This window comes from Salvelinus namaycush, chromosome 11, assembly GCF_016432855.1.
Source record: "Salvelinus namaycush isolate Seneca chromosome 11, SaNama_1.0, whole genome shotgun sequence".
Taxonomy (NCBI): Eukaryota; Metazoa; Chordata; class Actinopteri; order Salmoniformes; family Salmonidae; genus Salvelinus; species Salvelinus namaycush.
Genome location: NC_052317.1, coordinates 7,708,983 through 7,724,238, shown reverse-complemented (window position 1 = coordinate 7,724,238; position 15,256 = coordinate 7,708,983). Strand labels below are relative to the sequence as shown.

Sequence of the window (15,256 nt, the reverse complement as noted above, 5' to 3'; positions counted from 1 at the left end):
TCAATTGATTGGACATGATTTAGAAAAGGCACACACCTGTATATATAAAAGGTCCCACAGTTAACAGTGTATGTCAGAGCAAAAACCAAGCCATGGGGTCGACGGAATAGTCCGCAGAGCTCCGAGACAGGATTGTGTGGAGGCACAGATCTGGGAAAGGGTACTAACAAATGTCTGCAGCGTTGAATGTCCAAGAACACATTCTTAAATGGAAGAAATTTGGAACCACCAAGACTCATCCTAGAGCTGGCCACCCGGCCAAACTGAGTAATCGGGGGAAAAGGGCCTTGGTCACGGAGGTGACCAATAACCCAATGGTCACTCTGACAGAGCTCTAGAGTTCCTCTGTGGAGATGGGAGAACCTTCCAGAAGGACAACCATCTTTGCAGCACTCTACCAATCAGGCCTTTATGGTAGACTGGCCAGATGGAAGCCATTACATAATAAAAAGCACATGACCACCCGCTTGGAGTTTGCCAAAAGGCACTTAAAGGACTCTGACCATGAGAAACAAGATTCTCTGGTCTGATGAAACCAAGATCGAACTCTTTGGCCTGAATGCCAAGCATCACGTCTGGAGGAAACCTGGCACCATCCCTACGGTGAAGCATGGTGGTGGCAGCATCATGCTGTGTGGATGTTTTTCAGTGGCAGGGACTAGGAGACAAGTCAGGATTGAGGGAAAGATGAACGGAGCAACAGAGAGATCCTTGATGAAAACCTGCTCAAGAGCGCTCAGGACCTCAGACTGGGGCGACGGTTCACCTTCCAACAGGACAACGACCCTAAGCACACAGCCAAGACAGAGCATGCGTGGCTTCGGGACAAGTCTCTGAATGTCCTTGAGTGGCCCAGCCAGAGCCCAGACTTGAACCCGATCAAACATCTCTGGAGAGACCTGAAAATAGCTGTGCAGGGACACCCCCCATCCAACCTGACAGCTTGAGAGGATCTGCAGAGAAGAATGGGAGAAACTCCCCAAATACAGGTGTGCCACGCTTGTAGCGTCACACCCAAGATGATTCGAGGCTGTAATTGCTGCCAAGGGTGCTTCAACAAAGTACTGAGTAAAGGGTCTGAATACTTATGTAAATGTGATTAAGTTTTATTTTTAATACATTAGCACACATTTCTAAAAACCTGTTTTTGCTTTGTCATTATGGGGTATTTTGTGTAGACTGATAAAAACGGCTAACAAAATGTGGAAAAAGTCCAGGGGTCTGAATACTTTCAGAACACACAGTACCAGTCAAAAGTTGACACCTACAAGGGTCTTTCTTTATTTGTATTATTTTCTACATTGTAGAATAATAGAGAAGACCTCAAAACTATGAAATAACACATATGGAACCATAAAAAAAAGTGTTAAACAAATCAAAATATGATATATTTGAGATTCTTCAAAGTATCCACCCTTTGCCTTCGACAGCTTTCAACACTCTTGGCATTTTCTAAACCAGCTTCATGAGGTAGTCGCCTGGAATACATTTCAATTAACAGGTGTGCCTTGTTAAAAGTTAATTTGTGGAATTTCTTTCCTTAATGCATTTGAGCCAATCAGTTGTGTTGTGACAAGGTAGGGGTGGTATACAGAAGACAGCCCTATTTGGTAAAAGTCCATATTATGGCAAGAACAGCTCAAATAAGCAAAGAGAAATGACAGTCCATCATTACTTTAAGACATGAAGGTCAGTCTGCTTCACAGGATTCAAGTAACAGACATCTCAACATTAACTGTTCAGAGGAGACTGTGTATCAGGGCTTCATGGTCAAATTGCTGAAAAGAAACGTCTACTAAAGACTAAAGGACACCAATAAGAAGTAGAGACTTGCTTGGGCCAAGAAACTCCAGCAATTGATTTTAGACTGGTGGAAATCTGTCCTTCGGTATGATGAGTCCAAATTTGAGATTTTTGGTTCCAACCGCTGTGTCTTTGTGAGACGCAGAGTAGGTGAACGGATGATCTCTGCATGTGTGGTTCCCAACGTGAAGCATGGAGGTGTGATGGTGCTTTGCTAGTGACACGGTCACCGATCTATTTAGAATTCAAGGCACACTTAACCAGCATGGCTACCACAGCATTCTGCAGCGATACATTTACATTTACATTTAAGTAATTTAGCAGACACTCTTATCCAGAGCGACTTACAAATTGGTGCATTCACGATACGCCATCCCATCTGGTTTGCGCTTAGTGGGACTATCATTTGTTTTTCAACAAGACTATGATCCAACACACTTCCAGGCTGTGTAAAGGATATTTGACCAAGGAGAGTGATGGAAAGCTGCATCGATGACCTAGCCTCCACAATCACCTGACCTCAACCCAATTGAGATGGTTTGGGATGAGTTGGACCGCAGAGTGAAGGAAAAGCAGCCAACAAATGCTCAGCATATGTGGGAACTCCTTCAAGACTGTTGGAAAAGCATTCCAGGTGAAGCTGGTTGAGAGAATGCCAAGAGTGTGCAAAGCTGTCATCAAGGCAAAAGGTGGCTACTTTGAAGAATCTCAAATACATTTTGATTTGTTTAACACTTTTTTGGTTACTATATGATTCCAAATATGTTATTTCATAGTTTATGTTTTCTCTATTATTCTACAATGTAGAAAATAGTCAAAATAAATATAAACCCTGGAATGAGTAGGCGTCCAAACTTTTGACTGGTACTGTGTGTGTGTATTTTTTTTCACACTACGAGGTTGGAATAATACTGTGAAATTGTTAAAATGTCCTTTTGGGGTAAGAGTGGTTTGAAATTGGTGGGTAAATCAGCAAATAGACTAATAAGAAACCTCTCTACCAACTGCTAGTTTTCAATTTTCCACTCCCCACTCAGACCACTCCCAGACAGTCCTACATTGGACTTTTAAGTAGCTGAACATGCCATTAATACAACACTGTCCAAGAAAGAGAGACAGAATAACAACAAAAAAATCCAGAAAAACACATGTCAAAAATTGTATAAATTGATTTGCATTTTAATGAGGGAAATAAGTATTTGACCCTTCTGCAAAACATGACTTAGTACTTGGTGGCAAAACCCTTGTTGGCAATCAGAGGTCAGACGTTTCTTGTAGTTGGCCACCAGGTTTGCACACATCTCAGGAGTGATTTTGTCCCACTCCTCTTTGCAGATCTTCTCCAAGTCATTAAGGTTTCGAGGCTGACGTTTGGCAACTCGAACCTTCAGCTCCCTCCACAGATTTTCTATGGGATTAAGGTCTGGAGACTGGCTAGGCCACTCCAGGACCTTAATGTGCTTCTTCTTGAGCCACTCATTTGTTGCCTTGGCCGTGTGTTTTGGGTCATTGTCATGCTGGAATACCCATCCACGACCCATTTTCAATGCCCTGGCTGAGCGAAGGAGGTTCTCACCCAAGATTTGATGGTACATGGCCCCGTCCATCGTCCCTTTGATGCGGTGAAGTTGTCCTGTCCCCTTAGCAAAAAACACCCCCAAAGCATAATGTTTCCACCTCCATGTTTGACGGTTGGGATGGTGTTCTTGGGGTCATAGGCAGCATTCCTCCTCCTCCAAACACGGCGAGTTGAGTTGATGCCAAAGAGCTCCATTTTGGTCTCATCTGACCACAACACTTTCACCCAGTTGTCCTCTGAATCATTCAGATGTTCATTGGCAAACTTCAGACGGGCATGTATATGTGCTTTCTTGAGCAGGGGGACCTTGCGGGCGCTGCAGGATTTCAGTCCTTCACGGCGTAGTGTGTTACCAATTGTTTTCTTGGTGACTATGGTCCCAGCTGCCTTGAGATCATTGACAAGATCCTCCCGTGTAGTTCTGGGCTGATTCCTCACCGTTCTCATGATCATTGCAACTCCACGAGGTGAGATATTGCATGGAGCCCCAGGCCGAGGGAGATTGACAGGTCTTTTGTGTTTCTTCCATTTGTGAATAATCGCACCAACTGTTGTCACCTTCTCACCTTCCCACCAAGCTGCTTGGTGATGGTCTTGTAGCACATTCCAGCCTTGTGTAGGTCTACAATCTTGTCCCTGACATCTTTGGAGAGCTCTTTGGTCTTGGCCATGGTGGAGAGTTTGGAATCTGATTGATTGATTGCTTCTGTGGACAGGTGTCTTTTATACAGGTAACAAACTGAGATTAGGAGCACTCCCTTGTCCCTTGTGTCTGTGCTCTTGTAGAATACTGGTTGAGGGGTAGAGATGTAGTTAATTAATCCTTGCCCACGAACATTCGACCAGCCATCAGATATGATTGCAATACAGTCTGCTTTCTCTATAATTTGCTTGACCTTCACTTGAACTCTGTTGAACTCTTCATCCAGCAAATGACTAGATAAAGCATGTCTATTTGGAGGGGTGTATGCTGTGCGAAGTACATTCAGAAAACTCTTCCAATACACATTGCCTGTGAGCATCAGATGTGAACCAGTTGCATTCACAGCTCAAGCAAGACATTCATCAGATTTCTCTGACCCCGTTCCTCCATTGAGTCAAAAAAACTTCTGATTCCAGGAGGACCATGAGCTGTTGCTATCGATAAGGTGTCTGATTCACCATTTTCACCTCGAATAGAAGTAGAAGGACTTTTGTCAGAAGTTGCTTGTTGTGAGCGCTGAGGGAACTTTATGCACTTGGCCAGATGATTCTGCATCTTTGTTGCATTCTTCACACATGAATTGGCACAGTATTTTCAAATGTACACAGCTTTTCCTTCTACATTAGCTGCAGTGAAATATCTCCACACATCAGATAGTGCCCGTGGCATTTTCCTATAAAGATTAGAAAAAAATTCCATGTACAGATAAATAGTTAAGCAGTTCGATTAAACAACTTTGTAAGATAAATGTTTTAAAATGAAACATGTATGGAAACAGGTGAATTAACACTGTTAGCAGGCTCAAGAAAGCTAAAACCCACATGTTAGCAAAAACTAAACTAGCAGAAATTGTTAATGAGTTAGAAATGTTTTAATCACACTTTGCTGTAGGCTACTATATACTAGTTAACAAAAAAATCATGTATGTCATATAAAATATATTCACCCCACCCAGTATTGTAATCAAAACTTCAGCAGTACATGTGATGGAAGAGTGCACTGCATATGTGATGGATGCAGAATGCACTGTGCATGCAGAAGGTTGCAATTCCATTGAATTGGGGATAGCTGAACCAACTTATGCCAATAGACCTAGACTTGCCTTATGTGTATCCCACAAAAAAGGTGCACTGTTATAAGCTAACTTTTTTGATGAATTTAAGCAAAAATTCCCCAAATTCCCTGGCTTAACTTCCAATGGAAAATTATCGGAACATTTCCGACCCTTTGCAACCCTAGTTATATTTGTGACGCTCTATGCGCTGCAAATCCCGAGTGGGCTCCTGAGTGTCCCAGCATTCTAAGGCACTGCATCTCAGTGTTAGAGGTGTCACTACCAACCCTGGTTCGATTCCAGGTTGTATCACTTCTGGCCGTGATTGGGAGTCCCATAGGGTGGTGCACATTTGGCCCAGCATTGTCCGGGTTTGGCCATCATTGTAAATAAGAATTTGTTCTCAACTGACTTGCCTTTAAGTCCTCATTGGTTTTTAGGAGCATATACCCACGTTGGTGATAGAAAGATGATCTGAGGTCCAAACTCCAGTCGGTAGTGGGTAATGCATCTTAAAGTTGGTTGCCAACCGCCATATAAAGTCCAAAGAAGAAGAAAAAGCCTGAAGGAGAGATTACTAGAAAAGTTTTACCCTTTTATCTGTGGATTAATTGTCAGAGTAGAGGACCTTGAGCATTTCAGGTAAAACAACCCAATGTTTATATCCCAGGACAAATTAGCTAGCAACAGCAAGCTAGCTAGAAACATTTTCATAAATGTTTGCTTATCGACCGGTCCCTAAATTAATATAATTGGTTCAGAGTTCGTTTTGATATTTCATCCTGCGTGTCCTGATCCTGTTTGGTGTGGGGGATAAAATCAACATGCGCGCGTTGGCAGAAGCACCCGCGGTCTGGTCAGCATGTCAGTGTGTGGCAAAAGTTAGATATCTAATCAATGTAAAATGTAATTAAAATGACAAAACACTAAATTAAGGGAGAAGGATAGGCTACAACGACCACGAGCCAACAGGTAGGCTCCTTTTTAATATTCCGAATGGAGTTATTTGTAACTGTAGGATGAGAAAGCGAATGCACTGCAGCCTTAATTAACCCTAGCTAGCTAGCTTGACTATCTTCGTGAAGGGGGTAGCTGCATCCCAATATGGCGACCGGGTGTGTCGAAATAAGTGGGTGTATGGAAAGCGAATCAGCTAATTGGGCCGATTTGTTGGCACTCAAGACCGTTAACCCGGCGGTCAGTGCTCTAGTTTTGTGCCTGCCGACTCAAAGTGCTTCGTACTGGGTATAAATAATGGTCGTGTCGCCGGTGCGGTGGTAGCTACGTGGCCATTTTCTCTCGCATTATTTTATTTCAAGTATGTTAGAAGCCTACACAATAAATAACTAATATTTATAACCATTTAGACTGTAATACATAGTTTACTACGGCAACAAACGGAACACAGTGCCCTTACTCCTCCTTGGCAAGTAACGGTAACGGCATGGAAAGTAGCTACCCAGAGTGAAAGTAAGTACCGGTACACGCATACAACGCATGAAGCAACAGTAGCCTGACAGTTACACCTATAATTAACTTTATCAAAAATACGAAAATATCGTCCGTTTTATAACTGAAAATTTACAATCATCCTCTGACTTAACGGAAGAAAAAAAACAGCTCAATCAAAAACCTTTACTGTATTTGTTTATAAGTAGTTTTCCTATCTAGCACCCAGATGTTTTCCTGATCAGATCATGAGGGCAGGAAAAACTTCAAGTCCAAATAGAAACCCAACTCTGCATGGTAAAGAAAGCCAAAGGAGATTTAAACTGCAACACAGACGATACACTTTCCGTCTACCAACTTTTATTAACCATTTGCATTGTGAACACATCAAATAAAGCAATGTCCATCATTCCTTAAATTTGCACAACACCAACTAAAAATAACTAAACATCTTTACATCGTCATGTAGTGACCAAAGTGGTGTGTAGTTGCAACATTTTTTTTACAAAAAAAGGCGCAAATATTGGAATTTAATGTCTGGAACATTTGAACCCATCTATGCTGAATCATTAGCTTTGTTATGCATCAAGAATAAGATACCTAGCTTCTTTGATCTTCAAAGTCTGGCTCATATATCATCATATATACATTTGGATGCATGGAACGTTGCTCAGATGCACCTTGGCTATAAGACTGCACACCTATGCGCTTTCAAAACAGGATTCTGTCCCAAATGGCACTCTATTCCCTTCATAGAGCACTGTAGTGCACTATTTAGGAAATAGGTTGCCATTTCGGAAGCATTTAGTAAAAAAGTAGAGACATAAATGTTCCTATCGTAAGGAAGTAAAAACATCGGAAAATGAAACTGACAAAGAGGTCTCGTATCCCTTATTGCCAGCAGTGATTTCTATTTGTACCACCAGTTTTCCAAAGGGCTTCTTATCTAGCTCATGTTTCACATGGAATTTACAAGATCCATTTCACAAAGGAAATAGTATGGGAAGTTGTTTTCCCCACCTCCATCTATCCATCCCCCTTCCGCTCTCGCTCTTCAATCTGTCTCCACAGTAAAACGCTATACTGTTAGAAAATATATAGTTTTGGTATATTGTACATAGGAACTTGAAAAACATAGGAAGCTCCAACCTCCCCTTCCCAATGTCCAGACATACTGTATCTGCTGCTTCTATCTATGAAAACCATGAAGACCAGGTAGAAAGTCATTCAGGAAAATACTATCTGAACACGCGGGTCTATTCTGGGTCCCCAAAGTGCTGGTGGGGGGGTGTTGTGGGCCCGTGTGTCTCCTTTCTCTTCTAGTGGTAGTCCTGGTGGGGAGGAGGAAGGCTAGGTTTGGGGCGGGAGTTTATAAATGCCTTGACGGGACCTGTGGAGGAAGGAGGCCACGGTCCAGGCTCAGAACCTCAGGTGCGACTTGTGTTTCACCATGTATCTGTAGAGGGAACAGGAAGAGAACATGGCATGTGGCCAGAAGGAGCTCATTCATTCTACTGTCATCCCATTCAAATATAAATCCCAAATATTTCTATAACCCCAGAGTATATGAAGTATAAACTTTTACAGATAATATTATTTAACTCAATGTACATGAGTGATAACATTTACATGGAAACTTATCTTCCAGGGTTAGGGTCAATTCAGAAAGTAAATCACATTTTAACACCACATTTTCCCAATTGAAAAGAATTAGAATTCAGTGCACTTCCAGAATGAATTTTAAATATAATACATTATTTCAGAAATATTTTTCAAGTAATTTCATTGAAAGGATAGACCAGTATAGAAAGAGGGAAGGGAGAAGGGTTTTCATAACAAGATATAGGTGGGTTTGGTATCAACCCCATTGCGTCATGAACATACATGTGCACAATGTGCTATCAAAACAAACCTGTCGAGGGTCTCCCAGAACTTCAGGAACATGGGCCGGTCGAGATGGCGCTTGTGGTGGCTCAGCTCCAGCACGGTCACGTCCCACTTCTGCACATTGGGGTCCATCTTCTGCTCGTCATACTTCAGATGGAAGGCTCGGACTGCAGGGTGACCACAACCACACACAGTCAATTAGGTAGGACCAAATCTCGTTTCGAGACATGGGTTGGACAGGTTAGCTCAAATACATTAACTTAAGTCCATCTAAAGGGATCACAGGTTAGTAGCCAAAGAACTGTATGGGTAGCACTTTACAGTTTGAGGTAAATGGTTACCCAGTTATTTCAGTCACAAGAAAGACATACAATTACCTTGTCGAAAGTAAAGTGCTACCCCTGTATGTATAAGAGCAAGTGGGGGGAATCTCACTTTTAGCGAAAATGTCCACAGGAGATCCGTCAGGTAGCAGCCAAGGCCAGCCCTTGAACTGCCAGGCAGGACCTTGCACGAAAACGGCCACCACGCGATCCCTGCACAAACACACACAGTAAACATCAACCTCTAGTGTGAAAACAATTAATACAAAATTAGACCGTTTTGCATGTGTGGCACAGTAAAATGGGAGTAAGTTTTGCACAATCGTCACATTGTAAGCCAGATGTAGAGAGGATGTATCATCATTTGTGGCCATGGGGTAAGTTTTGAGGGGCTGGTTGCTCAAGTGGTATAGCGGTATGTGGGTCAAGTACTTTCATTTACAGCCGACCATTACCACAATATCGTGAGGTACTGTCAATCATGTAGTACTATTGTGTCTACACACACATGTACAAGTCACATATTGCTCTTTAAGAGCATTCCACACCAGGATTGTACAACATTTGCCCATTACTCATTTTAAAATTCTTCAAGCTCTGTCAAATTGGTTGTTGATCATTGCTAGACAACCATTTTCAGATCTTGCCATAGATTTAAGTAGATTAAAGTCAAAACTAACTTGGCCTCTCAGGAACATTCACTGTCTTCTTGTTAAGCAACTCCAATGTATATTTGGCCTTGTGTTTTAGGTTATTGTCCTGCTGAAAGGTGAATTCATCTCCCAGTGTCTGGTGGAAAGCAGACCAGGTTTTTCTTTAGGATTTTACCTGTGCTTAGTTCCATTTTGTTTCTTTTTTATCCTGAAAAACTCATAACATACCCATAACATGATGCAGCCACCACTATGCTTGAAAATATGGAGAGTGGTGCTCAGTAGTATGTTTTATTGGGTTTCCCCAAACACTTTGTATTCAGGACAAAAAGTTACTGATTTGCCACATTTTCTGCAATATTACTTTAGTGCATTGTTGCAAGTTTTGAAATATTTTAATTCTGTACAGGCTTCCCTTTCACTGTCAATTAGGTTAGTATTGTGGAGTAACTACAAGGTTGTTTATCCATCCTCGGTTTTCTCCTATCCCAGCCATTAAACTCGTAACTGTTTTAAAGTCACCGTTGGCTTCATGGTGAAATCCCTGAGCGGTTTCCTCCTCTACGGCAACAGTTAGCAAGGACACCTGTATCTTTGTAGTGACTGGGTGTATGAATACGCCTTCCAAAGTATAATTAATGTTACAATGCTCAAAGGGATATTCAATGTCTGCTTTTCTTTATTTATTTTTTTATCTACCAATAGGTGCCCTTCTTTGCAAGGCATTGGAAAACCTCCCTGGTCTTTGTGGTTGAATCTGTGTTTGAAATTCACTGCTCGACTGAGGGACCTTACAGATAATTGTATGAGATGAGGTAGTCATTCAAAAACATGTTAAATACTATTGCACACTGAGTCCATGCAACTAGTTAAGCACAATTTAAAAACTTGCCATAACAAAGAGGTTGAATACTTATTGACAAGACATTTCAGCTATTAGTTTGAAAAAAAAATTGAAAAACATAATACCCCATAATGACAAAGTGGAATTGAGTGTAGGCCAGTGGAAAAAAAACTCAATTTATTCAATTTTAAATTCAGGCTGTAAAAAAATCGAGGGGTGTGAATACTTTCTGAAAGCACTGTATTTATGGAAGATCATGAACGGTCATGTATGTTCATAATGTGGTCATGTATGGTCCTGGAGACTCACCAGTTCTAAGTGAAGTGTATGTATTGAAGATCATAAATGGTTATGTAGTAGGGTCATGTACGGTCCTGGTGACACGGTGGCTGGTCAATGATACGGAGTGGAATGTATGTATCGAAGATGCCAAATGGCCATGTACGGTGGTGGTGACTCACCAGTCCTGCGGAGCTAGTTTGAGGGGCTGGTCGATGACCCTGTAGGGCACGGTGACGCTGAGCGTGGCCCCCCCGGGCTGGATCTGGTCCTTGCGTCTCTGGAGCAGCACCTCGTTGTCCCGCTGGATGCCCTGCTTCTTCTTCTCCTCTGGCGTCACAAACCTCACGGAGAGGGGAGGGAGAAGAGTAATGGCTAATGCAATGGTACGATACAAAACCTCCGTCAAGAAAGCATTACTGTTAGCAAGGCAAAATAAAGTATTATGGTGCCCATGCAATGTTGTTTTCAACATGATTCTAATATAGGGATTTTTAAGTCCGACACATGTGAAGCTTGTTTTTTTATGAAACGTTTATTGATACCTCGTGGATAAATGTTGCAGTCTTGTGTGTGATAAGATGAAGTTACTAAGTGTCCTGATTAATGAAGTGTTATTATTCATTTCCAGCATAGCTATTTTAGCCTAGTCTGAATTGTTTTCACTTGGTCGTCACTCCTTCCCTCCATTTCCTTTCTAGCATGCTAGCATACAAAACAAGTCCTACAATCTTCTTCTACCCATCAAACTAACTATAGCCTACATACCAAAAAAAGTGACATACCCGTAGTTTTTTTTTTGCCCGTTTTAAAACTTGGTAACTGCTAGCATGCTAGCCTCTCCACACACAAAACAAGATCTACTGTACTTTCCCTATCACATTCACTGTACAGTATAGCCGATTATATGTATAGACGACATACCAACAACAAAAAAGTGAGCATCCCCCCGTTTTTCACACTTTATTTGGTCTGTTTACAAATGCAACTCTACACAGAGTCAGGCAGTAGACTGGGTTGGTAGCTAAGGGTCATATTCATTAGGCACTAAACAAGAAACTCTGTGAAACAGGGAGGAAGTCAATGGGAGAAGTGAAAATGTTTTGTTTATTTTTTCCAAATCTAAAAAAGGCACAGATTTGTGCCAATGTCTTAAAGGCACAGTGCAGTCAATGTGATTTGGAAAGTATTCAGGCCCCTTCCCCTTTTCCAAAATTTGTTAAGTTACAGCCTTATTCTAAAATTGATCAAATAAAAATCGTCAATCCACACACAATACACCATAATGACAATGCGAAAACAGGTAAAGATTTTTTTTGCAAATTTATAAAATGTAATAAAAAAATATTTACATAAGTATTCAGAGCCTTCGCTATGAGACTCAGGTGCATCCTGTTTCCAATGATCATCCTTGATGTTTGTACAACTTGGAGTCCACCTGTGGTAAATTCAATTGATTGGACATGATTTAGAAAAGGCACACACCTGTATATATAAAAGGTCCCACAGTTAACAGTGTATGTCAGAGCAAAAACCAAGCCATGGGGTCGACGGAATAGTCCGCAGAGCTCCGAGACAGGATTGTGTGGAGGCACAGATCTGGGAAAGGGTACTAACAAATGTCTGCAGCGTTGAATGTCCAAGAACACATTCTTAAATGGAAGAAATTTGGAACCACCAAGACTCATCCTAGAGCTGGCCACCCGGCCAAACTGAGTAATCGGGGGAAAAGGGCCTTGGTCACGGAGGTGACCAATAACCCAATGGTCACTCTGACAGAGCTCTAGAGTTCCTCTGTGGAGATGGGAGAACCTTCCAGAAGGACAACCATCTTTGCAGCACTCTACCAATCAGGCCTTTATGGTAGACTGGCCAGATGGAAGCCATTACATAATAAAAAGCACATGACCACCCGCTTGGAGTTTGCCAAAAGGCACTTAAAGGACTCTGACCATGAGAAACAAGATTCTCTGGTCTGATGAAACCAAGATCGAACTCTTTGGCCTGAATGCCAAGCATCACGTCTGGAGGAAACCTGGCACCATCCCTACGGTGAAGCATGGTGGTGGCAGCATCATGCTGTGTGGATGTTTTTCAGTGGCAGGGACTAGGAGACAAGTCAGGATTGAGGGAAAGATGAACGGAGCAACAGAGAGATCCTTGATGAAAACCTGCTCAAGAGCGCTCAGGACCTCAGACTGGGGCGACGGTTCACCTTCCAACAGGACAACGACCCTAAGCACACAGCCAAGACAGAGCATGCTTGGCTTCGGGACAAGTCTCTGAATGTCCTTGAGTGGCCCAGCCAGAGCCCAGACTTGAACCCGATCAAACATCTCTGGAGAGACCTGAAAATAGCTGTGCAGGGACGCGCCCCATCCAACCTGACAGCTTGAGAGGATCTGCAGAGAAGAATGGGAGAAACTCCCCAAATACAGGTGTGCCACGCTTGTAGCGTCACACCCAAGATGATTCGAGGCTGTAATTGCTGCCAAAGGTGCTTCAACAAACTCCCCAAATACAGATGTGCCAAGCTTGTAGCGTCACACCCAAGATGATTCGAGGCTGTAATTGCTGCCAAGGGTGCTTCAACAAAGTACTGAGTAAAGGGTCTGAATACTTATGTAAATGTGATTAAGTTTTATTTTTAATACATTAGCACACATTTCTAAAAACCTGTTTTTGCTTTGTCATTATGGGGTATTTTGTGTAGACTGATAAAAACGGCTAACAAAATGTGGAAAAAGTCCAGGGGTCTGAATACTTTCAGAACACACAGTACCAGTCAAAAGTTGACACCTACAAGGGTCTTTATTTGTATTATTTTCTACATTGTAGAATAATAGAGAAGACCTCAAAACTATGAAATGAACACATATGGAACCATAAAAAAAAGTGTTAAACAATTCAAAATATGATATATTTGAGATTCTTCAAAGTATCCACCCTTTGCCTTGGACAGCTTTCAACACTCTTGGCATTTTCTAAACCAGCTTCATGAGGTAGTCACCTGGAATGCATTTCAATTAACAGGTGTGCCTTGTTAAAAGTTAATTTGTGGAATTTCTTTCCTTAATGCATTTGAGCCAATCAGTTGTGTTGTGACATGGTAGGGGTGGTATACAGAAGACAGCCCTATTTGGTATAAGTCCATATTATGGCAAGAACAGCTCAAATAAGCAAAGAGAAATGACAGTCCATCATTACTTTAAGACATGAAGGTCAGTCAATCCGGAAAATGTCAAGTTTCTTCAAGTGCAGTCTCAAAAACCAAGCACTATATTAAAACTGGCTCTCATGAGGACCGCCACAGGAAAAGAAGACCCAGAGTTTTCCTCTGCAGCAGATGTAAGTTCATTTAGAGTTACCAGACTCATAAATTGCAGCCCAAATAAATGCTTCACAGGATTCAAGTAACAGACATCTCAACATTAACTGTTCAGAGGAGACTGTGTTTATCAGGGCTTCATGGTCAAATTGCTGAAAAGAAACGTCTACTAAAGACTAAAGGACACCAATAAGAAGTAGAGACTTGCTTGGGCCAAGAAACTCCAGCAATGGATTTTAGACGGGTGGAAATCTGTCCTTCGGTATGAGTCCAAATTTGAGATTTTTGGTTCCAACCGCTGTGTCTTTGTGAGACGCAGAGTAGGTGAACGGATGATCTCTGCATGTGTGGTTTCCACCGTGAAGCATGGAGGTGTGATGGTGCTTTGCTAGTGACACGGTCACCGATTTATTTAGAATTCAAGGCACACTTAACCAGCATGGCTACCACAGCATTCTGCAGCGATACACCATCCCATCTGGTTTGCGCTTAGTGGGACTATCATTTGTTTTTCAACAAGACTATGATCCAACACACTTCCAGGCTGTGTAAAGGATATTTGACCAAGGAGAGTGATGGAAAGCTGCATCGATGACCTAGCCTCCACAATCACCTGACCTCAACCCAATTGAGATGGTTTGGGATGAGTTGGACCGCAGAGTGAAGGAAAAGCAGCCAACAAATGCTCAGCATATGTGGGAACTCCTTCAAGACTGTTGGAAAAGCATTCCAGGTGAAGCTGGTTGAGAGAATGCCAAGAGTGTGCAAAGCTGTCATCAAGGCAAAAGGTGGCTACTTTGAAGAATCTCAAATACATTTTGATTTGTTTAACACTTTTTTGGTTACTATATGATTCCAAATATGTTATTTCATAGTTTATGTTTTCTCTATTATTCTACAATGTAGAAAATAGTCAAAATAAATATAAACCCTGGAATGAGTAGGCGTCCAAACTTTTGACTGGTACTGTGTGTGTGTATTTTTTTTCACACTACGAGGTTGGAATAATACTGTGAAATTGTTAAAATGTCCTTTTGGGGTAAGAGTGGTTTGAAATTGGTGGGTAAATCAGCAAATAGACTAATAAGAAACCTCTCTACCAACTGCTAGTTTTCAATTTTCCACTCCCCACTCAGACCACTCCCAGACAGTCCTACATTGGACTTTTAAGTAGCTGAACATGCCATTAATACAACACTGTCCAAGAAAGAGAGACAGAATAACAACAAAAAAATCCAGAAAAACACATGTCAAAAATTGTATAAATTGATTTGCATTTTAATGAGGGAAATAAGTATTTGACCCTTCTGCAAAACATGACTTAGTACTTGGTGGCAAAACCCTTGTTGGCAAT

General features: G+C 41.8%; 1 protein-coding gene across 1 annotated transcript; it reads right to left on the bottom strand.

The window, feature by feature from the left end:
• Positions 1 to 7,824: 7,824 nt before the first annotated feature.
• Positions 7,825 to 11,280, bottom strand: LOC120055754 (parafibromin-like). Its single transcript, XM_039003699.1, has 4 exons — positions 10,757 to 11,280; positions 8,911 to 9,011; positions 8,501 to 8,642; positions 7,825 to 8,044 (listed from the first exon to the last, which is right to left on the bottom strand). Exons 1-4 carry the CDS (start codon positions 11,047 to 11,049, stop codon positions 8,008 to 8,010), a joined length of 573 nt encoding a protein of 190 aa, XP_038859627.1. The 5' UTR covers positions 11,050 to 11,280; the 3' UTR covers positions 7,825 to 8,007.
• Between the last annotated feature and the right edge of the window lie 3,976 nt (positions 11,281 to 15,256).

What these genes read in the sequence shown, in the direction of transcription:
- LOC120055754 (XM_039003699.1), bottom strand. Translation starts at nt 11,049, where the DNA reads ATGTTGAAAACAACATTGCATGGGCACCATAATACTTTATTTTGCCTT. An exon ending in TGTGGACATTTTCGCTAAAA is followed by an intron (nt 8,643 to 8,910) that starts GTGAGATTCCCC and finishes GTCACCCTGCAG; the next exon opens with TCCGAGCCTTCCATCTGAAG. An exon ending in TTCTGGGAGACCCTCGACAG is followed by an intron (nt 8,045 to 8,500) that starts GTTTGTTTTGAT and finishes TTCCCTCTACAG; the next exon opens with ATACATGGTGAAACACAAGT.